The sequence below is a fragment of the Taudactylus pleione genome, unplaced genomic scaffold (genome assembly GCF_031769625.1).
Source record: "Taudactylus pleione unplaced genomic scaffold, aTauple2 ptg000571l, whole genome shotgun sequence".
NCBI classification, from domain to species: Eukaryota; Metazoa; Chordata; class Amphibia; order Anura; family Myobatrachidae; genus Taudactylus; species Taudactylus pleione.
Window position 1 is genome coordinate 5,766,942 of NW_028284973.1, and position 12,636 is coordinate 5,779,577.

Here is a 12,636-nt window from a genome sequence, read left to right on the forward strand (position 1 = left end):
TGGACATCCTGAAGTACCAGTGCGCCACCTAGATTTTGACAGAACCTGGTACATGTACTATTGGGATAAGCCATCTGTGTACAATGGTATTACCTGACAGCCAGGCTGTGGTAACCATGCGTCACATGATTGCTCAAGCTCTGTCCAATTGGGTTATACTTCTATCCAGACAACGGACAGATATTGATCAAGCCAAGGTACCTATCCTGTTCGTTGTAGGGGGAAGATACACTGTAGTTACTATTTGTGGCTCAGGGGCCTATTCATCATCATCACTTAATTTTTACAAAAGCAGGTGAAAATGCACATTTTCACTTCCTCTGGCGGAATGTCCCGCTGTCCCCATACACTAGTATCACAGATATCTCCTGCTTACCTTCTTCTTGCGGAACGGCCCGCTGTCCCCATACACTAGTATGGTGACAGAATTAATCAAGTTCCGAAAATATTATATATTTTGCCCAGACTCGCAACCCACTCCTTCCCTATGGGAAGGAGGTCCGGGTTGTGAAGAGGGATCCTTTCAGATCCCTCCACCCCTGTCCGGCTCCTTCCGCCGGGGCTCTTGTGCCCATGTGTGACCTCCGGAAAGGAGCAGTGAAGCCGCTCGTGGGGGCAGCAGATTTCGCATCAGTTGTCACCGTGCCGGAGCAATGATTGATTGCTCCGGCAGCCGCGGCGAGTTAGAATGTTAATTACTGGGGTCCGTTCGGACCACTGTAGTTAACATCATGAATAGGCCCCTCAGTTACTATACTTCACTCACTCAGTGTTCTACCTACAACCTCTACGCTATCAAAAAGGTCTTCGTTTGTTTGAAGCAGTTTTTTACTTCAGAGAGAGTCCCGTGCATTATACAGTTCTCAAAAATTCCAGAAGGAATGTTTTACTGTAGTGAATTCTTTTCTTCTCTGCTCTGGTGCTTGTAGCACAAGTCTGGTCTGTATCTCAGTTTGTTGCATCAGACGAGTGTGCTAGAAGCACCAGAGCAGAGAGCGACACCCCAGCCAACTGCATAGGTTGCGACAGGTGCAGGGTGCCAGGATGAACACTACGTACTTAAAATGTATGTAAATGTCCCGCGCGTCCCACAGAGAAACACCCTTTAGTATTATGTAAATGGAGTTTTATTTTTCGTAGATTCTATTTTTTTTTTTATCATACAATGACTGGACCGAGTGCTGGACAATGTTCTGGAGTCTATAATAATAAAACGATGAGCATGCAGAGATGTCAGGGCTTATTTTCTGACCGCTCTGCACAGTTATAGCTCTGAATCCAGCCTCGTACTCTGGGATAACGGCCATTAATCTTGCAGCAGGCACTCTCCAGAGGGAGTTTTATCCCAGATGAGCCTTCTAGCTCTCTCGGTAACGTGCCGAGGGTCTCGTTAGTGACTACTTTGTTTTCGCCCATTAGACAAAATATTTCTGCAAACTAAAGAACTCAAACACTAATTAGATTTTATAATACCAACGTTAGACTCAGCCCAGCTGCAGAACATTTGATTAAAGAATTATGATTGAAAGGAGTCGGGTATTCCCGGGTTATCGGAGATTATCTACATAATGCCGTCTCGTCATAAAACACAAACACACCGGCTGGCAACAGACACAGATTGTTCTGCTACAGTAACAGGCTTTATAATCCTATGTAGGACATTAGATGCAATTGAAAACATCTTGCTTCATGGCTACAGATGCCCAGATAAGAACATTCCCAGGGCTAAAAGAGTCCGATGCCTATCTCACCCCCTCCTGTGTCACTCCAGATTACCTCCTCTGCACTGCCCGCCTGCGGCCCATCGCTCTTAGGGTCACCACCTTCCCCTCCCTGTATTTTGCATATGCAGGGCTTTCATTACCTTGCATCTTGTGAGCCTTTTCGGTCTACCCCACTTGTACCCATTTTGTTTTATGCTGCCATATCCTGTGTTATTCTGCTACATTCAATGTATACTGTATGTATGGAATCATATAGCCCCAGTGCTTTCAAAAGTGGGACAAGTACAGTATTAAAAATATGAATGTAGTGTTCTGCTAATAAAGAGGTTTCTTCTTATGCAATTTTTTAAAGGCGTTTACCTCTGTGCATGACGCAGCAGAAATCTTGCGGCACCATGTGCAAAATAATAAAATAATAAAACCCCTTTCAGACATAAAATCTCAGCACGTGTTGAAGCTGGCGTTACCCCTTTCACACAAGGGTGATGACACAGGTTATTCCCAAGGTCATCACCCTTCACACCAGACCCTGGTCTTCCGGCATTCAGTGGGCACTTGGAGATTATGTCATCTCCAAGCGCTACTGTCCTCAACCAATCAATTTCTTGTAGGTGTGACCCGGGTCGTAAAGACCCGAGTCGCACCTTCGGACATGAGCCGAGTCGCCAACCTGGGGCGCAAGTCCCGGGAAAAACTCTGATAGCGACCAGTCGGACCATACGCCAGATCCAGACCACAGGGCCGTAACTAGGGGTGTGCGACCAGTGCGGCCGTACGGTGTGCAATGCTGTCTGGGCGGCATCATTGCCACCACACGACCCCTGCTACTGGCTGGAGGGCGCCTGGAACTATAGCGATACAGAACGTCTAAAATGTTACCCTGCAAAATTAAAATATGCCCTCCTCACTGATTACATGCAGGATGCTAGAATGAACATTAACTAATGTCGTCTACAAGGCAATCTTATAAAAAAAAGACTATTGCCGTAAATTCTAAATTGCTCCCGTGTGAAGCAAGGGCAGGTCGCTAGTTTATTGATAAATGGACCCCTAAATCCCAGCTACGATTATGCCCTAGTGAGGAGCAGCACTGTCTCTTGATTGCTCTTAGTAGTAGGTGAATGACTAGCCAGACCAAAGAGTGGTTCCACATGAAAATGCTGCTTTAAAGTCACCAAGCTTGTAATGGGAGTGCAGTAAATGGCTGCTGAAAGCCATGTTGTGTGCAGTGATTTTATAAATGTATCAGGCATTAGATAATGGTCACACATTAGGAGGTAATCAGATATTGCATTAGGTGTTTTTGACAGAGAGAAGTTAAGAAAGGGCAAAGATCACTTACCAGACATACTTAATCCTGAATAAACATTGTGTTATCTTCAGTTAATCTAGATACACACCATAAATAATTGTTGAGATTTCCAACATTCATAATTGAGGCAACAGTGCCTCCCTACTGTCTATTAATATTTATGTACATTTCCAAACATGATCTTTATACTTGTTAAAATGCTTATGTAGAAGGTTTTCTCTTAGAGAGCAGCCTATATAAGTTGTAATTTGTCAGTATAGAATCAGCCGCCATTCTCTCGATGTACGAGATTCCAGCTCCAAGGTATTGGAGGGGCTCCTGGGAAGGAAACCATTTATGTCCCGAGTAGATGATCGGACAATCAAGTTAAGTGTTAATAATTTACCTCTTCTTTTACTTTGTAATAAATGTCTTTTTAACTGATATTTGTTTTTGTGGATTGATTAACGTCTTTGCATCCAAGAATCTTATCTCGTTCCACCGAGAACAAAGCTAAAAGAGGAATGGCATGTGTGCAACTTGTCACTTGTTGCTCCTTTGCTCAATTTTTCTCCTCATCTCATTACTGACAGCCCTGGACGGACCACAGCATTTTTCCCCATTTTCAATTTTACCCAGAGTCTCCTATCCCACTCTGACCAGCTTGGGCAAAGCAGGGGAACCTCATCGTGTTTAATAGTGGAAACCAGCACATGTTGCCAGGCTTTACCAGAAACCAGACCAGTGTAACGCTGTGATAGACTAAGAAGTTGGTGGGGGAGGGTGATCATTTTATTTTCTCTCATTGATTTTAGCCTAGTTTTTCTATGTTGCATGATAGAAACCCCATTGAAATTAATCCTACAGAAATAAATGGGAAAATCTTACCTATAGAAACTCCTGCAGATGTCATGTGACTAGTTCCTATAAAATGTACAGGACACATTTTAATAGATATTTGTACAAAATGACTACCAGCGCTTTTTATAGATGAGGTGTGCATGTTACCTCTATAGATGAGGCGTGCATGTTACCTTTACCTTTATAGATGAGGTGTGCATGTTACCTTTACCTTTATAGATGAGGAGTGCATGTTACCTTTACCTTTATAGATGAGGAGTGCAAGTTACCTTTACCTTTATAGATGAGGAGTGCAAGTTACCTTTACCTTTATAGATGAGGTGTGCATGTTACCAGGGCCAGTTCTAGACATTGTGGAGCTCAGGGCGAAAGTTCCCAGTTGCGGCCCCCCCCCCCCAAAAAAAAAATAAAAAAAATACTTTTTTTAGATGGCGTTCCTCTGCACGTGCTGGAAGCGCGAGCGCTTCCGGAAAGGGGGCGTGTCCTTGCGGTACACCCCCAATTCATCACACTGTGGGGCATGCCCAGCACTTACGAAAGTGCTGGGCATCCCTCAAGCTCTCCCCTCGTGGCGAATAATTGCCATGTGCAGTTATGCACCTTACACAGTATGTCTTACACAGTAATGCCCTTTATAACACATTATGCCACACGCAGTAATGGCCTGTATAACACATTATGCCACACGCAGTAATGCCCTGTATAATACATTATGCCACACGCAGTAATGCCATGTATAATACATTATGCCACACGCAGTAATGCCCTGTACAATACATTATGCCACATGCAGTTACCCTGTATAATACATTGTGCCACATGCAGTAATACCCTGTATAATACATTGTGCCACACACAGTAATTCCCTTTAGAATACATTATTCCCAATTCGAATTACGCCACACAGAAGTCCCTTATTCATGTTATGACACACAGTGGTGCCCCTTTTACACAATGCCCAAATTAGTGCTCCTCATACACAAGGCCCACAGTAGTAGTGCCCCTTACACAATTACCCCAGTAGTGGTGCCCCCCATGCAGTGCCCTCATTAGTAGTGCCCGCAGTGTTAATGCCCCCATTATATATAATTTTAATAAGGAACGCTTTAATCCTTTCATTCCTAAGAGGCTTTGGGCCTAGCCCAACCCTAAGTTTACTAACTTGAAGCAAATTGCAGTAACTAAGAGCAACCAAATATTTGATCTCAGTCACCATGTCCTAGACCAGAGGTTCCCAAACGCGGTCCTCAAGGCTCCCCAGCAGTCCAGGTTTTGGAGATATCTAGTTCAGCACAGGTGACTTAATTAGTACCTCAAGCTGCGTACACACGGTACGACAAAACTGGACGATTTGAACGATATCGTTCATATCATTATCGTTCAGTTTTTGGCCCCTTTCAACCCACCAACGACCTGCGATGCGTGGGCACATATGGACATGCAGGTCAACTTGGTCGATATCGACCAGGTTAATAAAGGGACCCGTGATCGTTGATCGCGGGTCGATAGCTTGTGGTTGGGGTGCTGGATGATCGATATCGATCATCCAGTACACCAGGGAGGGCGCAGGACAATCAGACAACGATATCGTTATCTGATCACTCCGTATATACGAAGCTTCAGTCAATTTGATTTAACCACCTGTGTACATCTATGGCTATCTCTAAAACCTGAACTGTTGGGGAGCCTTGATGAAAGCGTTTGGGAACCTCTGTCCTAAACCAATCAAAGCATATCAGCGCTAAATCACCAACGATCAATCGGGAGTCATCGTGATCTTCTTTCACAAACAACAATTTCCATTATTACTTATACTAGGCATACAATGTTCAGTTATCGGCCTGATAAATGAACAGTTTATTGCTTTGATTAACCAGTAATTAGCGATCCACCAGACATGCTGAAATAGTCTATAATTTCCGACAGAGACGAAAATAGGCAGGCAACATCTGGCAGCATACGCGGTGTAGTGGTCAACCGCCCAACAATTCCCCTGTTCCTTCACATGGGAGGAGCGTAGGTATTGTGGACATACACTTGAAGGATCTCACAGTGAAAGGCCACGATATCTGAGGGTTAGGCTTTCAGACAAAAGGTCTGTCAGCCTCTAATCCTCTGGTGCTCACAGCTCGAAAGGTCACATAATCCCATTAGCACCAGACACACAATGCATTGTTGCTGCACATTAAATTCAGATGGACCATGGATGGGTTTGGTAAATTCTGCTGACAGCTAGCATGTCAGCATGGTCATAATGTTAACATGTGGACATTGATCATTAAAGGTGCCCATCCACTAGACGATTAAGTTGAGCAATTGAACGATCGTTATTGTTCATAAATCGTTTGCAAAAATGTCTATAACGACCAGCTATGCGCGTGCCCGCTGGTGTTTTAGACATCTATCATCGTGCAAACGATAACGTCAGGTTGAGCATGTTTGCAGATGATTGATGAGCCTGCACTGAACAACTGCTCGTTCAGTGCAAGCTCATCACAGACTGACAAACGACTGCGCGATTACAATGTCGTAATCGTGCAGTCGTTTTCATGTCTTCTAGTGGATGGGCACCTTTAGACATTGAGCATGACATCGTGCAGGTGTCGACACTGTGACAGTCGACATGCAGACCGCATCGCCTAAGAATGACTGCAGCGGACAAATGGCAGAATGCTTCCGAGCCATGCGAGGCATGTGCCTAGGGGGTGCCACCTGCTAGGGCGCAGCACTTGGACACTGTTACTGTCAGTATAACATTTCCCAGTAGCTAGAAAACATTCCCACTGTTCTGTACCGTGCACCATCTTACGTAGAGTATGGATGGGTAAGACATGCACAGGATGCACCTGTAAGAGGTCTTACACAATAAATATGTATTCACAATTAAAAATAGAAAGTCATAGCTCATGGCTTGTAGTATTATTATTATTATTATATTCATCTGCCAACCTCCAAATGGGGGCTAATAATCAAATTAATTAAATAATAAACCATTACTGCTGTGCCTAGGCGGGGGCACCCTGACACTTAAATCCACCCCTGCCAGGCCCCAGCTCATCAACCCATGGCCCACCAGCGACCCCAGCATAGCCTTGGCCAGCCTTACCCACCAACAACTGGAAGAGGAGACAGCTTTCTGAACCATGAAAGACACCCTCCATAGCAGCACCCTGAGCTCACCCCAGTACCTGGCACACCCACCTTTGGATATGACTGAGACCAGCTGCTTCTCCTCCTCCCTCAAGTCTCCTTTCTTCGGGGCCATGCTACGGGCTGCTGGGCTGTGACCACGCCGGGCACACAGCTGCGAGGACGATGTGTAACAATGTCACAACTAACAAGCTGTGCCCTGATAATGTATCAGTGTCTGCAGGCAGCCATTACTACTACTGGCATGTGCGCTTCACGGGGATGAGGCAGCTCACAGAGCAAACCACTCTGCTTCCTCAAAGGGGGAGCCTACTAATTTACACATAATAAACGGGTGCAGCAATCCGATAGAACACTAACTGCAAATCACAACTCCTATATTATAAAACAGGATAATAGTCCCATGGGTGCATTGGTGCAAGTGAGAGTAATAGATTTGGAGGTTTGGTGGTGCAGCAGCTTACTCCCCCCCTTCTTGATGACTTGGTAGAGCCCGCCAGGCAGTGCGCACGGCTGCTGCTGGCTGCTGCTGTGGTGGGAGTCACTCAGTCCTGAGAGGCTGCTGCTGCCCTTCAAGCAGTGTCCTATTGTCTGCCAGTGTGTGACAGGGAGCCAGCAAGATCTGCACACAGGTAAGGACGCCTGTTACACACAGGCATGGCGACACACACACTGCACACAGATATGGACACCTGACAAACACACACACACTGCACTCTGATGTGTCATACACACACACAGTATATAGACATACTGCACTCAGATGAAGACACCTGTCACACGCACACAGTATATAGAAACACTGCACTCAGGTGAGGACACCTGTTACACATACACACTGTTCATAGACACACGCAGCTCAGATGAGGACACCTGACACACACACACACACACACACACACACACACACACACACACACACACACACACACTATATAGACACACTGCACTCAGGTAAGGACACCTGTCACACACACACACACACTATATAGACACACTGCTCTCAGGTAAGGACACCTGTCACACACACACACACACACACACACACACACACACACACACACACACACACACACACACACACAGTATATAGACACACTGTTCATAGACACACTGCACTCAGGTGAGGACACCTGTTACACATACACACTGTTCATAGACACACTGCACTCAGCTGAGGACACCTGTTACACACACACCCACATACACACTGTTCATAGACACACTGCACTCAGATGAGGACACCTGACACACACACACAGTATATAGACACACTGTTCATAGACACACTGCACTCAGCTGAGGACACCTGTTACACATACACACTGTTCATAGACACACTGCACTCAGCTGAGGATACCTGTTACACACACACACACACACACACATACACACTGTTCATAGACACACTGCACTCAGATGAGGACACCTGACACACACACACAGTATATAGACACACTGTTCATAGACATACTGCACTCAGGTGAGGACACCTGACACACACACACAGTATATAGACACACTGTTCATAGACACACTGCACTCACACACACACAGTATATAGACACACTAGTCATAGACACACTGCACTTAGGTGAGGACACCTGTCACACACACACACAGTATATAGACACACTGTTCATAGACACACTGCACTCAGGTGAGGACACCTGTCACACACACACACAGTATATAGACACACTGTTCATAGACACACTGCACTCAGGTGAGGACACCTGTCACACACACACAGTATATAGACACACTGCACTCAGGTGAGGACACCTGTCACGCACACACACTGTGCATAGATGGACACCTGACAAACGCACACACACACACTGTACATAGGCACTGCACTCAGATGAGGTCACCTGTCACACACAAACACACTGTACACAGGTGAGGACACACACACACACACACTGCAGATAGGTGAGGTTACTTGGCTCAAACACAAAGGCATGGACACACACACACTGCACTAAGGTAAGAAAACCTGCCAGACACACAGGCATGGATGGACACACACTGCACTCAAATACTTCGCAAATAGGGTTGAAGTTGCCTAAAGGATACATGAAAAGGGGCAGACTAGATGGGCCAAGTGGTTCTTATCTGCCATCAAATTCTATGTTTCTATGTAAGTAAGGACTCCTGTCACACACACAGGCATGAGGACTCACAGCACATAGACATTTAATGCACACAGGTAAGGACACGTCGCACAAACAGGCATGGGGGCACATACACTGCACACAGGTGAGGACACCTGGCTCACACACACACATGGACACAGGGCTATTCAATTAGAAGTGAAAAGTCCGTTATCGGCGATAATTTATCGCTGATGATGTCATTTTCGCCATTTTCACCTTTCCCCATATTCAGTTTCAAAGACTTTTCGCAGGTGCGAAAAGTCTTTGTCAAAAAACGGGGATAACTTTTCACCATAGAATAGGTGGCGAAAAAAAGTGCAGAATTGGAGTTTTGAGGTACAGACTTTAAAAAAGTACCCTGCAGCCCTTGGAATGTCCCCTAAAAGTTATATGTGTCAAAAAAATTCTACAAAGTAGCATAGGGTACCCCAAAAAAAGTGGTTTTGTTTTGGAGTGAAAAAAAAAAGTTAGCGAAATAGACTGGGGGTGGGGGTCCCCAAGTATGTGGCAGGTGTTTTCTAGAATGTGGGTGGTTTCGGCAGGTGGATTTTTGAAGAATTTCAAAAGTTCACTTTAGGGACTTCAAAATATGCTTTCACCCATTTTCATGTACCCCAAATTTGATGGGACTAGTTGTTTACAAAAAAAAATTGCTAAATACTATTATTCACCACTTATTCAAAGACGCATAAAAACACCTGCCCATGCCATTTAAAATCCCCAAATACCTTTAGCAGGCCAATTTGGGGGTACCCAGAGTGATCCCCCATGTCAGACCATCTTTTTTTTTTGGGGGGGGGGTGTAACAGGCTGATTTTCCCAAAAGTTACAGGACTTGTCGATACTTACCTTTCCGTCGGGTCCCGTTTTCGCCGATTCCTAATTGAATACGGGGATATGCAGGCACGCGTCCGATACTTTATCCCCAGTAAAACCTGAGATGATGGCGAAAGGTCTGACCTCGAACTTTTCGCCTCTAATTGAATATGGCCCTCACACTGCACTAAGGTAAGAACATCTGCCACACACACACTGCACTAAGGTAAGAACATCTGACACACACACACTGCACTAAGGTAAGAACATCTGTCACACACACACACTGCACTAAGGTAAGAACATCTGACTCACACACACACACACACACACTGCATTAAGGTAAGAACATCTGACACACACACAGACACACTGCACTAAGGTAAGAACATCTGTCACACACACACACACACACACACACACACTGCACTAAGGTAAGAACATCTGTCACACACACACTGCACTAAGGTAAGAACATCTGACACACACACACACACACTGCACTAAGGTAAGAACATCTGTCACACACACACACTGCACTAAGGTAAGAACACCTGTCACACACATACACTGCACTAAGGTAAGAACATCTGACACACACACTGCACTAAGGTAAGAACATCTGTCACACACACACTGCACTAAGGTAAGAGCACCTGTCACACACACACACTGCACTAAGGTAAGAACATCTGTCACACACACACTGCACTAAGGTAAGAGCACCTGTCACACACACTGCACTAAGGTAAGAACATCTGACACACACACACACACTCACACTGCACTAAGGTAAGAATACCTGTCACACACACACACACACTGCACTAAGGTAAGAACATCTGACACACACACACTGCACTACGGTAAGAACACCTGTCACACACACACTGCACTAAGGTAAGAACACCTGTCACACACACACACACTGCACTAAGGTAAGAACACCTGTCACACACACACTGCACTAAGGTAAGAACACCTGTCACACACACACACACACACACACACACACACACACACTGCACTAAGGTAAGAACACCTGTCACACACACACACACACACACACACACACTGCACTAAGGTAAGAACACCTGTCACACACACACACACACACACACACTGCACTAAGGTAAGAACACCTGTCACACACACACACACACACACACACACACACACACTGCACTAAGGTAAGAACATCTGACACACACACACTGCACTAAGGTAAGAACACCTGTCACACACACACACACACACACACTGCACTAAGGTAAGAACACCTGTCACACACATATACACTGCACTAAGGTAAGAACACCTGTCACACATACACTGCACTAAGGTAAGAGCACCTGTCTCACATACACTGCACTAAGGTAAGAGCACCTGTCTCACATACACTGCACTAAGGTAAGAACACCTGTCACACACACACTGCACTAAGGTAAGAACACCTGTCACACACACACACACTGCACTAAGGTAAGAACACCTGTCACACACACACTGCACTAAGGTAAGAACACCTGTCACACACACACACTGCATTAAGGTAAGAACATCTGACACACACACACACACACACACACACACACACACTGCACTAAGGTAAGAACACCTGTCTCACACACACACACACACACAGCACTAAGGTAAGAACACCTGTCACACACACACTGCACTAAGGTAAGAACACCTGTCACACACACATACACTGCACTAAGGTAAGAACACCTGTCACACATACACTGCACTAAGGTAAGAGCACCTGTCTCACATACACTGCACTAAGGTAAGAGCACCTGTCTCACATACACTGCACTAAGGTAAGAGCACCTGTCACACACACACTGCACTAAGGTAAGAGCACCTGTCACACACACACACTGCACTAAGGTAAGAGCACCTGTCACACACACACACTGCACTAAGGTAAGAGCACCTGTCACACACACACACTGCACTAAGGTAAGAGCACCTGTCACACACACACACACTGCACTAAGGTAAGAGCACCTGTCACACACACACACACTGCACTAAGGTAAGAGCACCTGTCACACACACACACACACACACACACTGCACTTAGGTAAGAGCACCTGTCACACACACACACACACACACACACACACTGCACTAAGGTAAGAGCACCTGTCACACACACACACACACACACACTGCACTTAGGTAAGAGCACCTGTCACACACACACACACACACACTGCACTAAGGTAAGAGCACCTGTCACACACACACACTGCACTAAGGTAAGAGCACCTGTCACACACACATACACTGCACTCAGGTAAGAGCACCTGTCACACACACATACACTGCACTAAGGTAAGAGCACCTGTCACACACACATACACTGCACTCAGGTAAGAACACACACACACTGCACACAGGCAAGGACACCTGTCATGCACACGCATACCACACATAGATTCACACATGTGACATATAGCTACACTGATTTACTCATATATTTGTGTCATGTACTTTGTACACATGAAATGTCTGCATAGATTATTCTATATGTACTTGTACCTTATACTCTGTTTTAAATCCCATATCCCATGGTTGATGCCTTTTGCATTTCTTTTGTGATCTTATATTTTCACATCATGAA

The 12,636-nt window shown here is 45.4% G+C and overlaps 2 protein-coding genes across 2 annotated transcripts in view; one reads left to right on the plus strand and one right to left on the minus strand.

Moving 5' to 3' along the window:
- The window catches only part of ANKMY2 (ankyrin repeat and MYND domain containing 2), a 60,971-nt gene extending 53,695 nt beyond the window's left edge, over positions 1-7,276 (minus strand). The window contains exon 1 of the mRNA XM_088453101.1: positions 7,078-7,276. Within this exon, the coding sequence (XP_088309227.1) occupies positions 7,078-7,141 (64 nt within the window). The 5' untranslated portion in view covers positions 7,142-7,276. The remainder of the gene's footprint in view (positions 1-7,077) is intronic.
- Positions 7,277-7,541: 265 nt separating this feature from the next.
- Positions 7,542-12,636, plus strand: part of BZW2 (basic leucine zipper and W2 domains 2) — a 99,826-nt gene continuing 94,731 nt past the window's right edge. Inside the window, exon 1 of the mRNA XM_088453151.1 lies at positions 7,542-7,658. The gene's annotated coding sequence lies outside the window, so the exon portion shown is untranslated. The remainder of the gene's footprint in view (positions 7,659-12,636) is intronic.